General features: G+C 39.9%; 2 protein-coding genes across 5 annotated transcripts in view; both read left to right on the top strand.

Annotated features, from left to right (window-relative positions):
• The window catches only part of slc43a1b (solute carrier family 43 member 1b), a 40662-nt gene extending 32128 nt beyond the window's left edge, over positions 1–8534 (top strand). The window contains exons 8-16 of one of the 2 annotated variants that reach the window (XM_039809194.1): positions 237–370; positions 740–882; positions 1789–1935; positions 2168–2203; positions 5338–5470; positions 5785–5914; positions 6036–6109; positions 7503–7626; positions 7808–8534. In XM_039809194.1, coding sequence (XP_039665128.1) covers positions 237–370; positions 740–882; positions 1789–1935; positions 2168–2203; positions 5338–5470; positions 5785–5914; positions 6036–6109; positions 7503–7626; positions 7808–8044 — 1158 coding nt within the window. In that variant the 3' untranslated portion in view covers positions 8045–8534. The remainder of the gene's footprint in view (positions 1–236; positions 371–739; positions 883–1788; positions 1936–2167; positions 2204–5337; positions 5471–5784; positions 5915–6035; positions 6110–7502; positions 7627–7807) is intronic. The other variant, XM_039809185.1, reaches the window with a different exon arrangement.
• Positions 8535–17033: 8499 nt separating this feature from the next.
• zdhhc5a (zinc finger DHHC-type palmitoyltransferase 5a) overlaps positions 17034–26577 on the top strand; it is a 35626-nt gene continuing 26082 nt past the window's right edge. The window contains exon 1 of one of the 3 annotated variants that reach the window (XM_039809157.1): positions 17034–17668. The gene's annotated coding sequence lies outside the window, so the exon portion shown is untranslated. Of the gene's footprint in view, positions 17669–18316; positions 18498–21207; positions 21309–26577 lie in introns of those variants that run through there. The other 2 variants (XM_039809166.1, XM_039809160.1) reach the window with 2 other exon arrangements.

Raw genomic sequence — 26577 nt, 5'->3', positions numbered from 1 at the left:
AACTTTTCAAAATAATCATCACAAAAAATAATTATTTAGGATTGTTTTCGTCAACTTGCTTGATTTCAGTGATGGCCTAAGCAATTGTTGCATATACAACGATGAAATATGTCAGGTTTACAACATGCCGATGTGCACTTATTTTTTGACAAATTTTCCTTCTTGCCCTCTCTTCTACTCATTCATATTATCTTTCCTTTCTATGTGTCTCTCTCCTACTGCTCTTACCCCTCCAGTTGATTTATGACCTTGGCGTGTCGTTCCGCGTCATCATGTGGGTTTGGTCTGGTATGGCCTGCATGGTCTTCATTAACTGCTTCCTAAACTGGCCTGCTGAATCCTTCCCTGCACCTGAAGACATCAGATACACGTCAGTGTACTCTACATCCTGTAATCGCATGAAAACACACCCAAACACAATCATCCCTAAAAATCCCTTTAATCACCCCTTTCTTTTAGGTTCTATATGGGTATGCACATTCAATTATGATTAAAACTATTTAACACTCAAACAATATTTAAAAAGCTGTTATTTACACAAAATGTGTAGGAAATGTTCATGAAATTTACTGAGCACCTTAATGCTGACCCCTTTCCATGTTGGACACTCCATGAATTGAACGCAAATGTTCAGTAAAGTAACCATGTGTAGAAAATGACTTGTCTTGCCATTGGCTTCTAAGGGCTGAAGTTATTTTAGATGTATTATACATTCAACCTCTTTGACTTTTCTTGGCAGTAAAAAGGTGAAGCTTAGTGGAGTTGTGACAGAGGACAAGGTGACTGGGGACAGGTACATCACCCATGTGACTGTCATGGAAGACATGATGGGACCTAAGCAGCCAGAACCCCAGCAGACAGACTCCCCAACCACAACCCAGGGTAAGGAACATTGTGGTCGACATTAAACGCTTGTTGTATTTACATTTATATATTTGTGTTAAACAACAAATCTGGAGGTTTCTCCCAGAATTTCTACTTCTCATCAGAATGGAAATGTGTAAAACACATTTAGATGAGTATATGACACAAATCCTCTGTTTTCTGGTGCAAAGTAGCCAGTTCCAATTTGTGTCGGGCTGGCTGCTGTTAGTTTCTTGGTTTGGTAAAATGAGTGAAAAGACCTGTGTATGTGTACCATTGAGTGTGGTTGCATTGATCATGCAAATGTAAAGAAGACTCGAGCAATTTAGTATTGCACTTCTATAAAGTTAGGGATTCACAGAGACAGATTCTCTAAAATAATGTTAAAGTTAGTGCGGCAAAGTTACAGCTCAGCTAAGGAGGACAAGCCTCTCAACAACCAATACCTTTTGAAATGATTCTTCTACTATTTTACTATACTACTGTTTTTTGTGAAACAAGTTCTTTCAGTGTGGTGTGAAACTCCCTCAGGCTTTAATTAAAATCACTAATCATTGTGTCATGCTTTCATTAGTCTCAGCCACTTAATGAGAGTGTTTCAAGTAGGTTCATTGTTGGTAGTGAATAACTGTACGGTGAATTTGGATACTGATTCAATGAACATTAGGACACTGATGTACAGTATGAGTTCCCTCCATTAACCTCTGAAGTTCTGTATGGTAATAATGTGACTCCAACTCCAGGGTTAGGTACAAAAGTTCCATAAAAAAATAAAAGAGAAACATTCTGCATTCTGGAAACTGAACTCCAAGTGAACTGTAGCAATTGAGCTGAATTGTTTGAGTCCCTGGAAACACATTATCTCTCTCTCTCTCTCTCTCTCTCTCTCTCTCTCTTTCTCTCTCTCTCTCTCTCTTTCATCAGGCTCAGTGCCACTCTGTCATTCTGTGTGCACTCCCATCTTCCTGTGGAGTATCATCACCATGGCAATGACCCAGCTGAGGCTGATCTTCTTTATGGGTGCAATGAACAAGATGCTGGAGTTCCTGGTCACCTACGGCGACCCCAACCGTAAGAATAATAACCTACATGACTATTTGTTTTAAAAAATTGAAATACCCCTTGGTTGAACCAAACAATGACAAGAGCATCAACATTGTATGGTTTCTTTTGTCATTATAGGTGAAGCAATTAGAATAATTTCATATTGACAAAAGCTGACTGAAGAGTGATGTTGCCATGCACTAACATTGTGTTAAAGCATACGTGGTGATCCCTGACCTGAAGCTGTTGTCTGTTTCAGCTTCTGAAGAGCTGCAGGAGGAGGTGGAGGAACAAGGTATGAGGCAAGATGCTCAGTGTTAAGAGTGGACAGGCTGTCACTGGGCTAAGTGCAGTTACTACAATGTTTTGACTGATGTTTCCAGTTGTATTTTGTGTGTTTTGTGTGACATCTTTAAATCTTTACACCTTTGAGAGAGCATTTGGAACCATTGGAAACTAGAAATTATTATTAAAGCGGACATATTATGCTATTTTCTGTCACATCTACAATGTTATAATGTCAGATTTTCATGTTAAACGTGGCCATAACATTTCAAATTCAAATACTGAGGTAAACGTATTTTAGAGAAACCCCCGTGAGCTAAAACATCCAGATTTCCAACTGTTTTAAGTGTTACGCAACTCTAAATCGGCCTGCTATGATTGGTTATCTGCTCCAGGTAGGCAGGACTGGAGTGTTTTTTTTTTTTAACCACGCTACTGTGGTGGTGTTAACATTGTCGCATGTAACTACATGGCAGTAAAATGTCATTTTGGCTGCCAGTGTTGTTAAATTCTCCCCAATTCCGGATCACATTACTCCTGAACATTCCCGGTTATATAGTTTTTGGTTAAAAAGCCTTTATCTGTGATTATTGAATGTAGAAAGTGCTGCTATATTCTATTAGTGTCTAATAATGCACCTGTCAATACAGAACAAAATATTCTGTAGCCTATTTTGCCGTCAATACTGCTGACGTTGTCTTTGCTGTAATCAAATCCGTACAGTGCCTTGCGAAAGTATTCGGCCCCCTTGAACGTTTCGACCTTTTGCCACATTTCAGGCCTCAAACATAAAGATATAAAACTGTAATTTTTTGTGAAGAATCAACAACAAGTGGGTCCCAATTATGAAGTGGAACGAAATTCATTGGCTATTTCAAACTTTTTTAACAAATAAAAAACTGAAAAAGTGGGCGTGCAAAATTATTCAGCCCCTTTACTTTCAGTGCAGCAAACTCTCTCCAGAAGTTCAGTGAGGATCTCTGAATGATCCAATGTTGACCTAAATGACTAATGATGATAAATAGAATCCAGCTGTGTGTAATCAAGTCTCCGTATAAATGCACCTGCTCTGTGATAGTCTCAGAGGTCCGTGTAAAGCGCAGAGAGAATCATGAAGAACAAGGAACACACCAGGCAGGTCCGAGATACTGTTGTGGAGAAGTTTAAAGCCGGATTTGGATACAAAAAGATTTCCCAAGCTTTAAACATCCCAAGGAGCACTGTGCAAGCGATAATATTGAAATGGAAGGAGTATCAGACCACTACAAATCTACGGCGACCCGGCCGTCCCTCTAAACTTTCAGCTCATACAATGAGAAGACTGATCAGAGATGCAGCCAAGAGGCCCATGATCACTCTGGATGAACTGCAGAGATCTACAGCTGAGGTGGGAGACTCTGTCCATAGGACAACAATCAGTCGTATACTGCACAAATCTGGCCTTTATGGAAGAGTGGCAAGAAGAAAGCCATTTCTTAAAGATATCCATAAAAGTGTCGTTTAAAGTTTGCCAAAAGCCACCTGGGAGACACACCAAACATGTGGAAGAAGGTGCTGTGGTCAGATGAAACCAAAATCGAACTTTTTGGCAACAATGCAAAACGTTATGTTTGGCGTAAAAGCAACACAGCTCATCACCCTGAACACACCATCCCCACTGTCAAACATGGTGGTGGCAGCATCATGGTTTGGGCCTGCTTTTCTTCAGCAGGGACAGGGAAGATGGTTAAAATTGATGGGAAGATGGATGGAGCCAAATACAGGACCATTCTGGAAGAAAACCTGATTGAGTCTGCAAAAGACCTGAGACTGGGACGGAGATTTGTCTTCCAACAAGACAATGATCCAAAACCTAAAGCAAAATCTACAATGGAATGGTTCACAAATAAACATATCCAGGTGTTAGAATGGCCAAGTCAAAGTCCAGACCTGAATCCAATCGAGAATCTGTGGAAAGAACTGAAAACTGCTGTTCACAAACATCCAACCTCACTGAGCTCGAGCTGTTTTGCAAGGAGGAATGGGCAAAAATGTCAGTCTCTCGATGTGCAAAACTGATAGAGACATACCCCAAGCGACTTACAGCTGTAATCGCAGCAAAAGGTGGCGCTACAAAGTATTAACTTAAGGGGGCTGAATAATTTTGCACGCCCAATATTTCAGTTTTTTATTTGTTTAAAAGGTTTGAAATATCCAATAAATTTCGTTCCACTTCATGATTGTGTCCCACTTGTTGTTGATTCTTCACAAAAAATTACAGTTTTATATCTTTATGTTTGAGGCCTGAAATGTGGCAAAAGGTTGAAAAGTTCAAGGGGGCCGAATACTTTCGCAAGGCACTGTATATATTTATGTTTAACATGGTATTTCATTTTATCAATGGGAAACATACATGTGTCCAGACAAGGCTAGCAGCAGCACCAGCGCCGCGTCAGACACGTTTCTGGTGTGTAAAGACGCTCACGCCACGCAGGCAGTGTGTAACCGGCCTTATCCTGAAAATGCTATATAATAGTTGCTCTTTAAAACACATGGCAATTTTTGTTTTGAGAATTACAATAAAGCATTTTGAGCTGACCTGTTCAAAAATATTGCAACGACAACCACTTATTGTTATGATATATTCATCAGTTTGACAATAAGCAACATGTGGCTGAGGTCATGTCCTTGGTGTCATTGTCCTTGCCATGGATTGTAAAAATAATGGACGAAGCTTCTGGGTCTGAAAAGTGAATCCAATGCGAAAGTGCCTTGACCTGCATTCGATTTCATTTCCAGCAAGGGAGGCGACTCCATTAGTTGCCTCAATAAACATTTCCCTAACGAGTTTATGGTCTCAATCGTTAGTTTCAAGTCTTCTTCAATACAGCATGAGTTTTATTTAGTAAATGATGGTCCCATTTATTTTAAAATAGACTATAAAGCAGGGGACGATCATTGTGTAATTTCACTTGATTGGAACATTTTGGTTGCCTAAAAATGTCTTGTTCAGCATTCATATTGGGAAATAAAATCTCAAAAATACTTGACATCAGTATTTCTAAGATAAGATAATAAGTACTGTTTGTAGTGGTTTCAGTCTGTTTTCCATTTGCTTTTCTCCACATGTTTCTATGGACTTCACTCTCTCTGTGTCCTCCCCAGTTGGTTTCTACTCATCTATCTTCGGTACAATGCAGCTGCTGTGTCTAGTGACCTGTCCTATGATTGGCTACATAATGGACTGGAGGTTGAAGGAGTGTGAAGAAGAAAATGCAAAGACATTAACAGAGAATAGGTATGAAGAAGGTCCAGTGGCGTGTCTTTGGGTTTAGGCATTGTGTTGCTATGTTTACATTGTTGTAAAGCAGCCAGCAACATGTATTGTATTTATTAGGTTTAGAAGGTGTATCTTGAAATTCAATACTCATATGCCATTTTTACATTGAAAGAGTTTTTGGTGGCTGTTCATACTGGCCCTGAAGTGAGCCCTACCTTGCCTACACTGTAAAAGATGAAGGAAACAGCACATCATACTTCTGCATCTTGGACTCTGTAACATCCACATATCCTCCTTAGCTGTCAGCCTTTTTTGACGTTTGTCCCCTTCAGCCAATCAGAATCCCCAAAGAGAGACAGAAAGATCCAGAAACTGACCAATGCCATGAGAGCTTTTACCTTCACCAACCTCCTATTGGTCACCTTCGGAATAATTTCTATGATTGACAACCTGCCCATACAGGTTAGAAAAATACTGTACAGGAATACAACGTATTTTACATGTGTGCAGACACAGATACAAAAAAAAAGACAGTCACCCTTTTGACGATCATTTATTAATCTGTTCTTTCCTTCTCTATTAGGTGGTGTCATTTGTTCTGCATACCATAGTGAGAGGATTTATTCACTCCTGCTGTGGAGGTCTCTATGCTGCTGTGTACGTATCACCACTGGCATCCTTAAAGCTGCACTAATAGATATTTTTAATTAAACCAGAAAATTACACAATTTTACATAATGCGCTATTTCACATTTCCTACACTGTTTAACACAGATGATGACTTGGCACATACATGTTCTGTTATACTGCTCAATTCCCCGTCTGTACGGTATGCGCTGTCAATTTGGGCAGCTATGTTTGCTCTGCTGCGTTTATGTTTGGTAATCCTCCCAGAAAGATACTTGAGATCCTGCAGGAAACCCTAAAAACCCTGAAAACCCTGAAAGCCTGTTCTTGACCAGTACCATCCCCTCTGAATAGAACTGGGAAGCGTCTTCTCTGATAAGCTAGCACTTAGCCAATTCTTCCTGGAAAACTACTCCATGTTAAATTGTTTTACCAGATGTTTGGTTTATAACAATATCCCATGGCAAATGTTGTAGATGTTGTATGTTTCGTAGAAGATGATCCACAACATTCATGCTGACGACAGTTATTTTCTTTAAAATAAATACTTGGCAAATAGACAATCAAATTGCAGCAAGGCAACAGGTAATCAGCCTCACTTGGCATTACATGTGTGCCTTGTTCTTCCATTGCTAATGTCTGCTTTCCAGCATTCACACCAACTGTACTACTACCAACTATAGTGGAGTAGAAATATAAAGTAGCATAAAATGGAAATACTCAAGTAAAGTACAAGTACCTCAAATGCTTAAGTACAGTACTTAAGTACTGTAAATGTACTTCCATGGTTCTGATTCGGTGCAGGGTGTCCATTAAAAAGTGATTGAGGACAGCTAACAAGGAGTTCCTGTAAAACGTTACCGTTCTAAAATAATGCGCTACATCAAATGAAAACAAGACAATCTGGATATGTTATTAGTCCTTCAGTGCGTTGTCATATGAACACCACAGGATGGCGTTAACACAAAAGCTGTAAGTAAGTTAAACTGCCCCTCTGAACTTACTTTGCTTCCCAGCGATCATCTCTCATCCCGTTCGCTGTTCAACTCGCTACTTCCTATTTACTGGAGCAGTGAACGTTTGCATTGCACAAGTAACTTATGGGATGGGAATGATTGTTCCAGGTGTTAGTCAAATCCTTAGGTGTTACCAGCGAAAAAGAGCAATTTTTTGAAATAACTTTAGATTTTGATTGTAAAATGCATTAATATATAAATGGTCTTCAAAAGTGACCATGGTATAAGTGGGTGGACACCTCGTCGGCCATTAACCCGCTAATACCATGGTCACTTGCCACATTTTTTTTTGTCCTATTGTGCTAGGTTTACAGTTTTTTCATTGTGAATAAAGACAATGATTGGGGAATAGACATTCTTTCTCTTTTGTTATTATTCTGATGCGTTAATCATTTCAATCTCCCTAGGTACCCAGCCAACCACTTTGGAACACTGACAGGCATGCAGTCAATGATCAGTGCTGCTTTCGCTTTGCTTCAACAGCCACTGTTCATACTGATGGTGGGACACCTCAGTGGAGATCCTTACTGGGTAGGGAGCACACACACACACACACACACACACACACACACACACACACACACACACACACACACACACACACACACACACACACACACACACACACACACACACACACACACACAATCAAAGAGAAGACAGGAGGATAACATGTTTGTTCCATGCACTGACATGTCTCTCCTTACAACAGATCAATTTGGGCCTTCTCATCTGCTCCCTGGCTGGCTTCCTGTTGCCAGCCTATCTGTTCTATCACCGTAGAAACCTGATCAGGGTAAAAGCAGAGCGTGATAGGTTGGCTGCCAGCCAATCTGACAAAGAGAATGCTCCTCTAACCCAGTCAGATAGTGGAACTGCTAAGAGCCAAGCCAATGGGCTTGCAGCTAATGATTACACACACAATGGGCATACTGTTCAAGATGATTGATCAAACAGGTTTTTTTATGATTACTGTTTACTCTATATTGAAAACTATGACATCTAGCAAAAACAAAACAATACCAAATTCAAACATATTGAGCAAAGTTTCTTTTATCTTTATTTAAAACAAACACAAGTAAGTACAGGTTTTAGCCAGCAATAGTACCACACCACAGCAAAGTTTAATACTCTTTGACTTTTTTCTGATTCCATTTACAAATGATATGTTAAGGTGGCTTAGTCGTTCACAACATGGATTTTAGTTAGTAGAGTTTACATGCTGTTTATTGGGGTTTACTTTCCCCACAAACACCATCAATTGCCCTTAAATGAGCCTATGTGTACATGTGATGGAACAGGGAACTGCATGCTGGGAAAGTTTCCAGTCCCCAAACCCTTGACCCAAGCATTAAAAGAACACGGCGACTTATTGGGACTTTAGCTTAATCACGGTATCCCCCAGAGTTAGACAAGTCCATACATACCCTTCTCATCTCCGTGCGTGTTGTAACTCTGTCTGACGCCCCCACTGCTAGCCTAGCTTAGCACAGATCCTGGAGGTAACCGGCTCCATCTAGCCTACTGCTCCCAATAAGTGACAAAATAACGCCAACATTTTCCTATTTACATGTTGTGATTTGTATAGTCACACATGTACAAATAACAAGGTCACATGAGACACAGCCATCTTCTAACCGTATACATACTGGGAACTATATTCTCAGAAAGGCGAAGCACTGCTACTTGGGCGGAGTGATTTGCTCGCAGCACCTGAGAAGCCCCGTGGTGAGGAGCAGAGAGTAACAACGGTGCTTTTCAGGTGTTGAGCTAATCACTCTGCCCAAGTAGCAGTGCTTCACCTTTCTGAGAATATAGTTCCCAGTATGTATACGGTTAGAAGATGGCTGTGTCTCATGTGACCTTGTTATTTGTACACACTGTGACTATACAAATCACAACATGTAAATAGGAACATGTTGGTGTTATTTAGTCACTTATTGGGAGCAGTAGGCTAGTTGGGGCCGGTTACAGAGTTACGGCACGCACGGAGATGAGAAGGGTATGTATGGACTTATCTAACAAGGGGGATACGGTGAGTAAGCTAAAGTCCCAATAAGTCGCCGTGTTCCTTTAAGTGATGAAAGAACATACAAATTCAAGGACCATATTGTGTTTATAAGTGCATTAGGAAGAAATCTCTTTATAGACAGTAGGTATGATTACAGAAATCAATGTTGATATGGGCACCTCACTATTACTTTAAAGCAGACTTAAACAATTGGGAACCTGCCCTTAAAGGTTAATAACTGCAAATGACAAAACCTATTATGATCATGACAAAAACTTTTATCTCAAGATAATGTGATGTTTAAAGTGAGACTATGTAAGAAATACACATTCTCCCTCTACAAATGGAAAGTTTAATTCATAAATGTTGAAACACACTTTTGCTCCATTTAATACATTCAGGTGTTTTGCTTCTCTCGCCTTACTTGGTCCGGTAAGACTAGTAGCTTTGGCTTGCTAAATGTTAGCTAATGTTCCAGAATTTTGCTGGATATTGCTTTATAATCAGTAAGCCACTTAATTGACTTTACTCTTCTTCAAGTGCAATTATTTTGCAATTGCCACTTGTGGTAACAGTGGCTACCATTTCCCAACTATTACAGTCTAGCTTTAAGTTGTGGTGTTAAGATAATGGACCTAAACATAAGCAGCAACCACAGCCTTTGTGCTTCCATATTTAACATAGCAAACATACATACGGTATATGTGACAATTTGACTTGGTAGTTTTTGAACTTTGAAGTAGCTACTTACTGAATGCAGCACACTTGCGTGATCAATAACATGCAAGTAGTATTGCAAATAATCCCTCAGTGGCTATTAAAGGAATAACTGAATAGGAGATTGATGTCACTCTCATGTCTGTGTGTTAAAGTGCTCATATTATGTTTTTTGGCTTTTTCCCTTTCCTTTCTGGTGTTATATATCTTTGTTGTGCATGTTATAGGTTTACAAAGTGAAAAAGCCCAAAGTCCCCCCCAAAGGGACTTACCATGTTCAACAGAAAACACTGTTCACTAACTGCTCCAAACAGCTCTGTTGTAGTCCAGCCTTTACTTCAGAGACAAACGCACGTCACTTTGTAACACACGTTATAATGCTCGCCTAGCTGCTAGCGTGGCACGCCCTCATACTCTGCTTCTGACTGGCTAGTAGTCCTTACCTAGCTACTGCGCATGTGTGACTCCCAACAAAGATGGAATAGAAGTGAGATGTCTCACTCTGTAGCTAAAACAGAGAGCTCAACACACAGGGTGAAAAGAGGAGCTGCAGCAATGTGCAGTACAACACAAATATGGTGTTTTTTGAAAGTTAAACCACGTAAACCTATTCTGGTACAACCTCTAAATACAATTATGAACCTGAAAAAGACCATAATATGAGCACTTTAATATGTAGTTTAGTTGATTAGTTAGTTTGTAGTTAGCTGATTAGCTTGAAATGATATGACCAGTATCCAGGATGCTACTTTGTTGTGATTCCTTCTTTAACTGTAAAAAGGATGTAACATTACTATGATTGTAACATCAATTTAACAGGGTTATGTTTAAGCAACAGCTCACGACAGGTCTTTGCACTTGGACTGAATTCTTAGCATCAGCACCAAACAGCCTTTCTGTGTGACACCTGTCAAATTGTCAGTTATAATAATATATGGTGCTCTTTGGCAGTTTGTTACAGTGACAGTCATGAGGCAACCAACTCTCTTAGTATCTCTGAGATATTTGGTTTTGATTATACAAATGTCACTTAATAAGTTGAATATTTAAATGAATAATTTAAAGGTTTTTAACCTCCAACCCCACCTGTGCAGGCACAGTTTAGGAGTTCATATAAGAAAAATAAAGTGTTATATAGACACAAAAATAAATATTGTAGGAGCAATTTAATAAGCACTTGAATGTTGCAAAGCCAGCACACCATGATGAATCAAGATTTGAAACACAACATGGCGTGTATAGTGTTAATACAAACATGTCACAATAGTTAAATGTTAAGCTTTATTTAGAGATGACATAATGATATGTAAAATAGTTAAAATGTGTGTTTGGAATTGCTTTGGAAGTGCCTTGGGTTGTCCCCTGCAAAGTGCAATCTGCTGATGTTTAAGTGTCTTGATTTAAAGGCAGCATACGCACAAATGAAGAAAACAATGTTTGTGACATGCTGCTCATCTGATAGCTGTCTATAGACAGACTAGGCAGAAAATACGACAGGTGCACCTTAAAATATACTGCAATCCAATACAGAAACACTGTATCGCACATTATAGGCTTCAGACAGGTAGTATTTATTCTATATCCATTGTACTGGATTGCATAAATTGCAATGCGAAGGTGTGGCTTGTATTGTGTCCACCTACTGTTTGTTTGTATTTTGATGTTTATCAGTGGTGCTGAAGTTGATTCTGGTCTCAACAGAATCACAGCGTTCATCATCATCACCACTTATTTTGGTGATGAAGAGGGAGCTAAAGTTTTATCACAAAATCATATGTTTTGGTAGTAACATATGATTACTATGTTACAATGGTTTCTAATGTTTATCATCTTTAAAAACTGAATGACCACAGAGAATATAATTAAAAATAAATGTTCAGTGTAAATAACTTTACTCAAAAGAGGAAGATATATTTTGTGTTACATGTATTTGGCTTCTACTACTACTAGATTTGTAATGTTGCTTTGATTTGTTGTGGAGAAATGTAAAAAATTCTAAATCATTAAAAATGTTAAGTGAAATTGGGTTTCTGTTCTTTTTTCCCACATTTTACATAAATAGGAATTTGCTGAGAAAGCCCAAACAGATTTCTTATGTTCCCTGAATCATGATGATGAATGTAGTCTTGTATTGCCAGACCTATCTCCACAGCACTGTGGAGTAAGGTCTGGCTGCACCACACATACATTCTGGGATAGTTCTTTAAACCAATCACAATCGTCTTGGGCAGCGATAAACTCCAGACGCAGCGACGGTGGCTCTGCCTAATGGTCTTGGGAAGGAACGACCTGTGGCCATTTCCTACATGTCATTCCCCTTTCCTTCTCTAATCCCCATCACGCGTTTGGGTGAAATAATACACAATCAACGAGGAAAATATTATTAACGTTCTCTAAAAGGTGAACGTAGCAGAGCTGCTGTCGGACAGCATTAGTAAGTGTGTCTGAGAAACGTTCGAGAAACAGCAGCAACTTCATTAGGATTATTTCAGAATGTAAAGGTCTAGTTCTGTTTCCTCTGTCCAGTTTATCACTACAGTTAGTTTTGCTGCTTAAATATCGGATGATATCAGCTGCAGCTGTGCGCATAGTAACGTTTACAAGCAGCATCTCTAATCATTAAAGTAAGCTAAATCATTATAGAAAACACTCATCATACAATACAATACAATAGCCTGCATCATTTTAAAAGCAACGGAGCCTGCAAGGACTGCCGAAGGGCCAGTGAAACATCCATGTGGGTTATTAAATCGGAGAAAATAATTCATTCAGGTGGGTGGAAGGTGGAAGGTGTTAAGCTTACAGGCGGATTTGGATAAAGAGCCGATCCACGCATTAATAATAGAGTGCGTTTGTGTGTATATAATATAGGCCTAGCCTTTATATTCTTTTCATACAAACATTTGTAGTTTTTTACACTAAAATAGCCTTTAAAGGCTATAGCCATTGCATATGTAGGCTATAGGCTATTATAAATATATAGGCCTGTGTGTGTGTGTGTGTGTGTGTGTGTGTGTGTGTGTGTGTGTGTGTGTGTGTGTGTGTGTGTGTGTGTGTGTTACAACAAATGTACGACCCCCGTACATTCTTATCACATTTTGCCACGTTGTGAATTGAATTCAAAGTACATATATAGAAGTTGTCATGAGCATGGTTCTGCTCCTCTGACAGAGATCATAAAATGCAGCGTATGACAAAACGATAGACAGCTGATGCAGTGGTGCTGCACGTCATATTTAATTGATGTGGTTTTTAATGACGGCTCCAAGGCAGAGATGTCTCATGTTTGTTAAATGCCTCGATTCCTCGACTCCTCTCTCCTCGAGGCTCTTTCTCGACTCCTCGGCGCAGATCTCCTGTGGGCTAAGTAGTTTTGTTCCTAGTGTTTTTGGATATTCCTGCTTGCTTCAGGACACTTTTAGTTGAAGCCATTTTAATTTAATAAACCTTGAAAGCCTTACGCTGCCTCCTCGTCTTGACTCTGCATTTTTGAGTCCAAGCCTGCACAAATCCTGACACCAGATAACAGTAAAACCTCACACTATAATGATGTTGTGGAGGTGACAAGGATGGATGAGAAAAATGTAAGAATTATTTAATAAATAAAAAAAATAGTCTCATAAAAACCTATAAAGTTTTAGAATTATAAGTCAGCTTTTATTTTTTTGCTGACTGACTGATATTGTTAAGTCACAGCCTGGTGGGAAATGATTTAAGGCCCAGTACTGGTCCATGGCTGGAACCTCTGCCTTAATGGGAGTGCTCACAACACTAGCACTCTCCTGTGAGAGTAAACGCTGAACAACAACTTGGTGTGAAATGGCTAAATAAAACATGAGCATCTCATAAAATTGTGAAAATCTCTAACCCTGTTATTATTTCAGGTTTAAAATACATTTCCCACAAAGCTACAGTTTGCTACCCTGGAAATCTAGAGTTCTCGCGAGAGCACAATTTGAATTTGCTCAGCGACTCATTGAGTAATGACGCTCATTAACTATGCCCTTGGAGCCGAGCTGCACCAATCACATGGGTGTATCTGATATAGGCGGGCCAGAGGCGAGCTAAACAGATCACGACAGTTTAATCTCCCAGTTAGCTCCACTGGTAGTTTAGAGTTTAATCTACCAGTTAGCTCCACTGGTAGCTAAGAGTTTAATCTACCAGTTAGCTCTGCTGGTAGCTAAGAGTTTAATCTACCAGTTAGCTCCGCTGGTAGCTAAGAGTTTAATCTCCCAGTTAGCTCCGCTGGTAGCTAAGAGTTTAATCTACCAGTTAGCTCTGCTGGTAGCTAAGAGTTTAATCTACCAGTTAGCTCCGCTGGTAGCTAAGAGTTTAATCTCCCAGTTAGCTCCACTGGTAGATAAGAGTTTAATTTACCAGTTAGCTCCGCTGGTAGCTAAGAGTTTAATCTCCCAGTTAGCTCCGCTGGTAGCTAAGAGTTTAATCTACCAGTTAGTTCCGCTGGTAGCTAAGAGTTTAATCTACCAGTTAGCTCCGCTGGTAGCTAAGAGTGTAATCTACCAGTTAGCTCCAGTGGTAGCTAAGCGTATGGGGCTCTGGAAACGTCACCCCGTGTATTGTTGTGATTGGTCGTAGTGTTATATAAGCTAGTGGTCGACTTCCGCAGAAGTGGGAAGCCGTCCCAGCCCTTGTACATCAATGGAGAAGTGGTGGAGCGGGTGGACAGTTTTAGGTTTCTAGGCACAACAATATCATCATCTTTAAAATGGGTTGATAACATTACCAACATTACCAAAAAAGCCCATCAGAGGCTTTTTTTTCTTCGCCAGTTGAGGAAATTTGGGGTAGCCTGTGAGGGGATGTTACAGTTCTACCAAGCCACCATCGAGAGTGTCCTTACTTTTTCTGTTACTGTCTGGTATGGCAACTCTGTCCAGCAGAGGTTGCAGCTGGATAGGATAGTCAACACAGCCTCAAAAATCATTGGCTGCAAACTCTCCCCCATTTGTGAGCTCTACGAGGCCTGTGTCCTAAAGATCCTACAAAATGAGACTCACCCTGTAAACTCCCTTTTCACCCATCCTCCCATCAGGGAGAAGGTTGAGAACTATTAAGACAAGAACCTCCCGCTTTCTCAACAGCACATACTGCAGAGCCATTAAATCTCTGTACCAGCATCTCATGAAAAAAGGTTCCCCTAAGGTGCCTGTATAAATTGTACATCTCTTCACACCGGTTTTCTAATATTACTTTTTATGCCACCCACTAGCGGTATTTTATCTATTTATTGCAAAGTTGTGGATTTGCCCTATGCATGTGTCACTTTAAACTTGACATCTGTTATTTTAGCCTCCTGGACTGTCATCCAGGTATGTAGCGATCGGTGTCCCCTTTTTTATCTGCCTTTTTTTAATCTGTCTGTCTTAAGTGTGATCCCATGTGGGATACCATATGTTTTAGCTCTCTATATTTTTTTTTTGTATTGTGTTGATGTCCTGTCATGAGCACACTGAAGGAAATTCCTAGCAACTTGCACCGAGTTGTATGGCAATAAAGTATTGAATCTTGTAATCTTGAACTGCGTGCAGTGAGATTTTCAAATGCATGCTTGGTGCCGCCCCTCGAGTTGGGCCATTTTCATTACTCAATACCAGACCCTTAATCTTTCGGATTTAGGTCTGGACATCCAGGCTAACGGTTTGCGTGATTCCTCACTGTAATGTCATTCAAATATTTCTTCTTCACACATTAGCATATTGGCAAACACAGACTGACTGACCAAACCATCACTGACACAGAGGGTAAAGTCTGATTTAGTTTAAAGCTTTAGTGCGTAACATTTTGATATTAATAAACGTCCGTTACATTCAAGCCATTGCCAAATGAGTTGATACAAAGCTAATTAAGACTATCAGCTCCACACAACTCTCTCTGGATTTCTCAGTATGACCATGTTCTGAAGATTGTGGCGTCCGGTGACATTTCCGTGCAGAAATTCGAGTGAAGATAACGACCTCTTCTGAAGACTCCATCATGTTTTTTAATCCTCCGTGTCCTCCTTGCATACTAGCAACTGCGTGGAGGAGGGGTGGGGGCGAGTGCGCGATCGCGGAAGGCTTGTATCATGTGGACGCGCTAACAGATTTGTTGTCATTACTTACCTAACCCATACTATTCCTCATGGGAGATACAGAAACTACGCACTGTAGCTTTAAGTTGTGTGTCACTGTGTCTCTGACTCAGGTCCTTCTCCTTGAGAAAAATAACCATCTCAGTGACTGAGAGAGAGAATGTAGCCATGTTAATGGGCTGCAGATGATGAAGGAAAGGGTTGAGGAAGCAGCCAGCAGCCTTGCATCACTTGTACCTGGAGGCTGCTGCTGGGCTTCTTAGCTAGTCTAATAATCCAGGACCATATTCAGGAAACATTTTAAGGCGGAGAATAGATCTGAAATGGTGAGAGTAGGCTTGCTTATTTTAATATGTCCAGATTTCAGATTGAACCATCAATTTGAAAGGCCCTTTAAAAGATGAGTGTGAGTCTCCTTCCACGTGGACTGAGATTCAGTTGCATTTCTTTTGTATCTATGATATGTGAAGACTATTTGCAGTCATTGTTGATAAGGACAATCAGCTGTTTCCTAAATGGACAGGTGTATTGTATTAAAGTAGACTAGACTCAGGCCTTTGTGCATCTTCACATGGAGGCACACATATTGAAAAACATTTTTGTTTGTTCGACCCCCTATGGAAAATGGGTCATCACGAAATCAGCCAGTTTTTTTTTAATACCATGATTGCCCCTTTAGCGTAAGAGCTTTATGGACTTGCATGCCAACTGCCAAGGGGCTTCAACGGGCATGCACGCACGCATGCACACACACACTAGTGTGTGTGTGTGTGTGTGTTGATGAGGGGCTGTGTGGGTTTATCCTCATAGCCCCTGCTGTCATTTTAATCTCCCCTTTGTGTTGCTTGCCTGCCACACACACACACACACACACACACACACACACACACACACACACACACACACACACACACACACACACACACACACACACACACATTACTGTGTCAGTGTGCCACATGAGATGATTAAAACCTCATGTCAGAGACAGCTTATGTGCCAACCATGCGACAATAACATGTATTATTAAGGCGTTATTATCTATTGCAACTCCGTCAACAAGCCCCGGACTGTGTTTTGCTATGCAGGCGAATACATTTAATCACGATTTAGTGCAATCATGACGTTCAGGGCTGGAGAAGCCATAGAATAACGTTACGCCTGCAACTTGATTGACACCCCTGTCGTCCAATCAGTGCTATTTTTATTGCGACAATTCTGTTGTTGGACCCTGGCATTAGTTTTGTTGTAGTACTGACAAATATGTCGGCCTCTGGGAATCTCCTGACCACCAATATTATGGATATATGAGAAGAAGCACATCATTGTTTTGGGATTATATTCACCTGGTTTTCTTCTCTTTAACTTCCGCATTGATGGAGCGGCCTGCAGACAGATAGCTATTTTACAGAAGTTAAAGAACCAAGCAGCTTCCACCCATAGCTAACATTTAGTTAAGCTAGCTAAGCTGCGTGTAGTGAAATAACCTCAGACATATCGGTGTCTGGCTAGCTAGCCAAATATTTAACGTTATCTGTATTAGCTTGACGCTGGGATAGCTAGCCACCACAGCAAGACTCGTAACGTTACATCCTGCTGGCACCGCTGAATGAGTCCTATGAATAAGACTGAATGTTGCGTTAAGGAGTTGTCTCTGCTGATCATAACCCCATGAGGAAATAACACGACCAAGACTGGCATATCCCATTCACCGTTTTTTGGACCCAGAACAATTGTAAACCCCCTCACAGGTGAGGTGAATTGTTAGCATGCTGCTAGCCAGGGCTAACCAGTGGAGACCCGAGTAACGTTAGCTTAAGGCTAGCTAACGTTAACGTTATATGGAAAAGAAGCTCATACATTAACGTTATACTGAGCATTAACGTTACCAATCACACTAACGTTAACTTTACTTATCGCCTAAACCACGAGTCGTCTTTGCTTTGGTGTAGCTAGCTAGCTATCGTGAATGCTTGTGTGTAATAACGTTACATTTCCCCTGTATCCTGTTAACGTTAGATAATTTCCATTATCGTGCAGCTACTGTGACTCATTACCGCTAACGTTAGTTCCTTTCATCATTATTGACTTGCTAACGTTACAGTCAGCATGTTAATAATAGCTATCGTAACGTATTTTTTAAATTGTAGCCTAATTCTGCTCCTTATGTCAGATGTTTAACGTTATTATCGTCCTCCCTAACAGTTATGCGTCCCCACCCCGGCTTCAATATTACACACTAGCTAATGTGGGCTGGATGCCACTGCACGATATGTAATGCACGCCAATTTACAGAGTGCATCCCATAATGATCAAGAGAAGGCTTTAAATAATGTGTTTAAAAAAAACAAAAAAAAACATGTAACGTTACACTTGTTAATCACAACCGCCTCTCTAAATAGTGAGATATTCAATGTAGTTTGGCGTGACGTTCCGTGTTAATATCATCGTGTCCACTGAGCTGTCAAACCCAACGCTGCTGGGACGTATGACTGAATCAATTAGGGGCTGCTTGTCACCTGGCTCAACGCTGCACAATGTCACTAAAATGGCAATCCATAATTGGAGACTCGTGGTCAGGTAATTAGGTTGTTGGCATCATTTTACCTGTTTGGTGAATATACTGTACCGATGCTGTAACTGCTGTTACAGCGCTGCCGTGACTGCAGCAGGCCATACACACCCAGGATGTATGGGTGCAAGTGCTGGCAGTGCTGTATGCCCCTTTTTAGATGTAAGAAGGTGCCATTGTGTCTGGGGAGTTTCGAGCATTTACAGCATTGTAGGGTAGATATTCTGCCCAATAGATTAAGAATGCACAGTTTTGATCAGATCACATGGAAGGAACTCATGGTTAAATGAGGAAATAACCAATGTCTCATATCTTCATGGAGCTTGAGTAAATGCAAATGACGGTGCATGTTCAGAATTACTTTGCAATACAGATTTGAGTGAATTAAGAGCACTTAAGGCAAACCATATTTTTCTGTGTAGTCCCTGAATGTGATGGGCTGGGATTTATTAAATGGTTGGCTTTCATAAATACAATCCTAGATTTGTACAGCATGTCAAAGCAGATGTATCCCTTGTTGTACAGGAGTGTATGTTCAGTATTGAGCATCATGCCACTTGGAGATACCAGGTCCATTTGACAGTTACTAACCTTAATTTTGGCCTTCAGGGAAATATTGGGTAGTAAACAAGAAGCAATATCTTGTATTCCTCCTAGTTTGCATGGCAGGGTGCATGTGTATCTAAGCATTGAGCTTGTGTTCATTAAGCCAATTCAAAGTGTAGATTTTCTTTGAAATCCCTATTTGAAATTTTGTTGGCTTGAAAAACCTACTTATTTAAGGTGACGATAAAAAGTGGGTAGAACATGACCTCAGCCACTGCCTTTTCAGGATGGTATGACCAAGATTTTTTGCTCAAATCTCAGTGTATCTGCAATTGTGTGGTACATACAGTTGGAAATATAGACAAAATAGGCCAACATTAAAAGGAGATGTCTGGCAGTAGTACTGGGTAGTCTAAATCCATTACGTTCCACTTCCGGGATTGCTTTGGTGCCACCGGAAATTCCGCCGAATGTCCCTCTTTTTGGCCGGATGTCTTACCTTCCGCTTTCTTTGTGATGGAAACTCCGAATAATCATACAGTTGCACAACAATCGTGCCATGTAGTTAAGGGATTTATTTATTTGTCTTTCTCACTGTGAGCTAGGGTGATTTTAAGAATACACATACTTTATGATTCTCACTACCCCACGTTAATTATGTCAGGGATGTTAATAATTAACCATTAACCCACAGTAGGATTTTTGACTGATTTAATACTATCAGTAAAACAATATTATAAACAAGTAATTTAAATAAAATTTGTTGAACGGTAAAGAAAAATATTCTATTTCTTAACTGTTAGTTAACCTGTGAGTGCAAAGTTTGCAGTAGCAAGTTGCATTTTAAGCTACGTGATACATGCCACAATATATCGATGAGGACTGGCGGGTTAAATCAGCCGTCCTACACGCAGAGCACTATTCCAGGCAGACGCACACAGCTGACAACCTCGCAGCTAAACTAGTTGATGCTCCAACATACATTCCGCCTCATCAGCAGACAGCTGCAGACTTGTACCGGTCTCGTAGACAGGAAAGGGGCTGCATGTACTGTTGTAATGTGGACAGCAGGTACGATTTATTTCATGTTGTAGACTTTCTTTGATGTGTAGGCTGACAGGCTGGGGTATGTGTTGCCTATTATTACCCACGTCTTGTAATTTGGACTGTATAGAATGTCCAGAATGATGAGAGTAGATAACGGGGAGCATCACTCTTGTTAAAGGTACAATATGTAACATTTCTGCATTAAAATGCCTAAAAACGACTATGTTATTATAGTAAGTTGTAAGTAAGTTGTGTACTTACACTATCCTGGGAATTGGGGAAAGGGCTATGGTCTCTGTAAACAGCTTTCTCTGGTTAAGCAGCTGAGTTGTGAGTGCTATGTGATGAATCAAAGAGGAGGGACAGAGGCTAGTCGTAGCTCTGCTGAGACTTCGGTCCTGCACAGCAAAAGTGTTTTTGTTGGTGACGTGTACAACACGTCCTTTTTTAAATAGTTTCCTGCGGAGTAGTAGTAGTAGTAGTAAAAGCTTTGTACACTAAATACTACTAAAGGCTCTGACATACTTTCTGTGGATGGTGGTTCTATTCATACCTTTTTATGGATCTGTGTTGGTCTGGCCTTCCACACGTGCATTTCCTTAACCACAATCCACACTCTATTCCATAGGGCTGCAACTAACGGTTATTTTCATAGTCGATTAAACTGTTGATTATTTTCTCGGTTATTTGATTAGTTGTTTGGTCTATAAAATGTCAGAAAATGGTTAAAAATGTGGATCAGTGTTTCCCAAAATCCCAAGATGACGTCCTCTAATGTCTTGTTTTGTCCACAACTCAAAGATACTCAGTTTACTGTCACAGAGGAGAGAAGAAACTAGAACATATTCACATTTAAGAAGCTGGAATCAAAGAATTTTTACTTTTGTCTTAAAAAAATTACTCAAACCGACTAATCGATTATCAAAAATAGTTGGCGATTAATTTAAGAGTTGACAACTAATCGATTAATCTTTGCAGCTCTAATATTCCACTTGGTGGCAGTTGGGGGTCTTTGTATTCCTTTAAAGACGAATTATATATATGTGAGTAACCTCTCTTCCAAACAAGAATCAATTTTGATATCTTATTTGTCTTTTTTTTTTTTCTTCCAAACAACTGGAGCATGCGCAGTAGGCCTGCTTTCTATGTGGACATTCGGCGATGGCATGGGCAGATGACGACATTTATGTCACGTTACACGTGCTGTGTTTCGTTTAACTACTGAGGTAATGGACAGATGAGTGTAGTTTGTTGGAATCCTGTCAGAATGACCTGATGTATATTGCACACTACTGGGGCTGAACAATGAATTATTTTCAAATTGAAATCATGATTTGAATGCGATCAGCTAATCGCCAAGACCGCAATTAATCAAATGTGTAATATTTAGTTGAATGTTTGGTTTAACATTTTGTATTCCTCTTTTTTTATTATATTTACTGTTATTTCATAAGATAAATGCTGGAATAATGTTACATATGACAGATTCAATGTTCCATGCTTATTAAAAGAAAAACCCTTATTGTTGATTCATATCTATGTTCTCACAGGGCTCCAGACTGCGACCAAATGGTTGCATTTTGCGACCAAAATTTGAGAGTGTGCGACTGAATTTTACATCCAGTCGCACATGTGCGACCAGTAAATTTGCCCCCTTTTTTTACACGTTAATGTCGAAATGTCGGTACCTGAGCACGTAAGCGCAAGCTTATCTGTCCTCTCTGAAAGTTGACCGAGAGCAGAGCTCTGACACAAACACACACACTCGCACACACGCAGAGCTCCAGACGATGCAAATTAAGCCTACGTCGGCTCTGCAGTTTTGTTGAAGTCACGGCGATGCCGAGAAAGCGGTTGCAAGTATGGTTACAGTTTTTAAAAACTTCATGCAGACAGGACAGCGTTTGCTGCGATATGATATTAATGGTGAGCCGAAAGCGGTCGCGGTGCTATTGACGTTACACTTCCTCTGAGACAAACAGGCACAGTGGTTTCTATGCCCTGATGACTGACTGACAGGTTGAGGTATGAAGGCAAGGCAACTTTATTTCTACAGCACCTTTCAGCAACAAGGCAATTCAAAGTGCTTTACATGAAACATTAAAGAGCAATTCAAAACGGTCATGATGAAAATAAAACAGACTAAAATATAATAATATACAAATACAAGAATACAAGTTACAGTGAGTAAGAAATTTAATAGGTTGTAGGATTTTTATTTTTGATTAATTTACTAGTGTAATATATACTAATAACATAACAATGTTCTAGTACATAGGATAAATAGGTTTGTTTATTATTTTTACAACTGAAATAATTGTTTTTTAATTACAGAGGGAAAGTACCGAAAAAAGTACCGTTGGGTACTGGAACAGAATTTCAGGTATCTGTACCGATATTGGTTCAGATGCGAAAGGTACCCAATCCTAAGGGTAGTAGCCTAAACAATGCATGTTTAATTTTAAGTTGAATTCATTGTAATTAAATATTTTGTTTACTGTCATGACTGCAATGGTGCCTTCTATGTTGAATCTTCAAAAGTGACACTGAATTTGAAACAGCACATTGTAATTTCTGCATCTATTATCAAAGTATTTATTAGTAATACAGTGGAAATTAGTAGAAATGTGAATATTTGGTTAGCATTTGACAGTTGACTTACCGTGTGTGCCCCTAAATTTTCTGGTTGCGCCCCTAAAATTTTCCGTTGGGGGCCACTTTGCTCCTAGTGAAAAAAGTTAGTCTTGAGCCCTGTCTCATCCTTGCATAAGAATATAGAGCAGTTTGATGGTGTCATGTTATAATGCTCCATGACGTGTTTTATCTTACACAGTGAATATTGAACTTTAGCTAAACTTAATAATAATCACAAATCAAATTGTAATCTCAATATCTGGCAGAAAAATCGCAATCAGATTTTTTTTCCCCCAAATCGTTCAGCCCTACACACTACTGACTTGAACAACTTATTTGGTAGGGCTGCCCCCGGAAAGTCTAATATTCGAGTTGTATCAGTTGGTGATCAGTGAACTGACATTTGAGTAGTCTTTTTTTTTTTTTTATAGTGCGTTCCGTTTGTACTCAGAACTGGGAATTTCCGAAGTCAAAGTCGGAAACACACCCCCTGACCTCAGATTTCCGAGCTCGGAACTCGGACAACCACCCCGAGCTAAAAATCCAACATGGCTGCTCCGTGCATCAGCAGTAGTGAAAGCTGTAGTAACGTTCAGTTATAAGCACTTCTGGGTTATTTGTAACTCACTAAATCAGCCGTACACACAGCGCTGTCCATATTCTATCTGTGGACATGTTGTTAGGCTGTTTGTATGCAGCGTAATGCGTTGTTATAAACTGGCATTGCTAACAATGGCTAACCTGGCTAGAGCTAGTGAAAACAATGAAAGTCTGACTTGTAAATGGAACGCATTCAACTCGGGTGTGACGTCATTCCCAGCTTCGGCTTCAGAGTTCCGAGGTCAATGGAACGCACTATAACCTTTGTTTTGTCCTTCGGGTCACCGAGACCCAAAGGACAAAACAAAATGCTCACTGACCAAAATGTCCCCAGAAGTAACGGAACACTGACTGACAAAATCTTCTTTTCTTAAACGACATTGCTGATGTGTCAGCGATTGATGATTCGACTTTCAGGGGGCAGCACTAATTATTTTAAATGTTTTTTATTAATAGATATTCACTGTCAGTAGGGCTGCAGCTATCGATTATTTTGAGTATTAAAATCGAGTAATCGGATAAGAAATACTTTTGTTTTATTGAAGGGCAATAATATACAAGAGTGGTTTGATTTTCGGAAAAAAGCAACATTGTTATTGCCTACATTGCTTACAATATTATCTCTTAAAAAACTAAACATATTTAGTACATTTAACTGCCATAATACATTGTTTTTAAAGAAAACATTTTCTGAAATGCAATAACAACCTCAAACTAAAGCAAACATTAAACATACATAAACATTACCTTAACTTTCTGAACTACAAGTTTCAACCTGAGACTGATCTGTAGATAGACCTTTAAGTAAATATTAGTTATACTCAACCTAGTGACCCAAAGGACAAAACAAGGGTTATGTACTTTTGTTTACTTTGTTGAGAATTGCTCTCTAAACCCTGTCTCTTGTAAAGTAAGTAAGTAAAGTTTATTTCTAGAGCACATTTAAACACAGTTTAAGCTGACCAAAATTCTGTACTAACAAGCACTAAGGGGCTGTATTAACCCTTGTTTTGTCCTTCGGGTCACTGGGACCCGAAGGACAACACAAGGGTTAAAATGCCACACAGCTCTGTTACACTTATGCTAGTAGATCACTGATCAGCTGTTTCTCTGTGAATGGGAGAGAGAGTTGGAGAAAGAGGTGCCAAAATATCAGCTGTTTTTCCGAAGGGATAGTCAACGCGTCAGCTCTTTAGATCAAGTCGTGGTCACCACTACGTATTTTCTTGTCTTTGATTTTGGTAGTTGTTGTGTTTGGTGTAGTTCCATCGTCCATCATCCATGGAGGATTAAGTTAGACTCCATGTTTTCTGTTGAGATGCTGTAGCACTGACGTTGTGCTATTATTGTGGTAAGCTCGTTTGATTTTGCAATAGACACACCGTACACAGTTTTAGTTTTAATTACGTTTGAACTGATTCCAAACTTTGGACACTTTCTGTCGTTTTCTCTTGCCTGTCTCTTCTCTTAGCCCCTCACTATTTACGCTCTCTTTCTTCATTTTGTAATCTGCGCCGTCAGTCTTCATGGCATGTGTCGCCAGCAGCATCAGACCAGTTTGCGACAGTAATAATCATCCGTGCGGAAACACTGTGAGTGATACGTTAGTCTCGTTTTGCAAGACTGTCCAGACGCTGCGGAGCGGAGAAGGGTCTGGCTACTCCACATAGCATTCTGGGATGGGAGGAAAACGTGCTCTGGTTTATTGGCATTTATTGGTAACTGGTTCCAACTAGCCTACTGCTCCGAATAAGTGACAAAATTGAGAATATAGTTCCCAGTTTATATACGGTTAGAAGATGGCTGTGTCTCATGTGACCTTGTTATTTGTACACGCTGTGACTATACAAATCACAACATGTAAATAGGAACATGTTGGCGTTATTTTGTCACTTATTCGTAGCAGTTGGCGAGTTGGAACCAGTTACCTGCAGGATCTGTGCTAGGCTAAGCTAATGCTGGGGGCGTCAGACAGCGTTACAGCACGCACGGAGATGAGAAGGGTATGTATGGACTTGTCTAACTCTGGGGGATACAGTGAATAAGCTAAAGTCCCAATAAGTCGGCGTGTTCCTTTTAAGCCAGTCACAATTGTCGTGGGCGGTGCTATGGTCTGCACAGAGCTGCTGTAGAATAGTTGTGAGAGAGAACTCAGATTGGACAGATAGTCTAGCTAGCTGGATTTACCCTGCAAAGATCTGAGGAGCAGTTAACCATAGTCCTCAGAAATCCACCAGAGGTTACAAAAAATTACAACACAAAGAAAGCGAAAGAAAACGGACATAAATGCATCCGGCGGTATTTCCTGCGACACCGGAGCAATCCCGGAAGTGGAACGTGAAGGATATAGACTATAACGTGGTAACGTTGATTAACACTAGAAGTGCCGGAATACCATAACTACTAGAACTGCCGTGAGCGGTCATTTTGACCGCCAGATTCCAAACTCTATAATCTGTCATGATAAATACCTAATTGCGATATTGTATTGTGTATTGTGTTAGGATATCTTTATAAAAACATAACACCGAAATGTACATTTTAAGTTTAATTATACATTTGAGTAGTAATAAGTGTTTCAATAATTCGTATCATGGCATAGTAAACCGTAATTATTTCATACATTCATATCCCAAAAAATATGGTGTGAAAATTCATTCAACTGAACTCATAACAGCCAAATAACAATTAAAAGTATCTTATTTGAACATTTAGCTATAACCTAACCTAACCTGGCACTGCCTCTGTTTTGGCTTCTGCTGCGGTTCGTTTTTTGTTTTGATATTAAAAAACGAAAAACTATCTCGTTATCCGATTTTCTTTGATGTGTTTGTAGATGGAACTCGGAAATTTAATTGTGTGTATAAATCTTATTCCTCATTCATTTTTTTCGTGACCCGGAAGCGATTGTAGGTAGTAAGCGGCTGCATACCCGGAAATCATTTGGACATCAATGAGACCATGGACAGTTAGAATGATACGGACCTAAAAATGTTTTTAGACGAATATGCTAGTTTTATTTTAGAAAACCGAAAGAATGGGATGTCTTGTGGGGATATAGCAGCTGCGTTGGGTTCACAGTTTGGAACGATACGGGGGTTTTCTGAGAGGGGGGGGGCGGAGGTGGTGTGCTCAGCAGGGACTTGTGGCGAAACACAAGTTGACTTTTATTATGAAGTGGGCACAGGAGATTAGCGCTGACCGCTCTCATTCATCAAAAATGAGTCTACACAACAAGACAACCATCATAGTCTAATAATA

The sequence above is a fragment of the Perca fluviatilis genome, chromosome 1, assembly GCF_010015445.1.
Source record: "Perca fluviatilis chromosome 1, GENO_Pfluv_1.0, whole genome shotgun sequence".
Lineage (NCBI taxonomy): Eukaryota > Metazoa > Chordata > Actinopteri > Perciformes > Percidae > Perca > Perca fluviatilis.
This window is presented reverse-complemented; position numbering and strand designations above follow the sequence as displayed.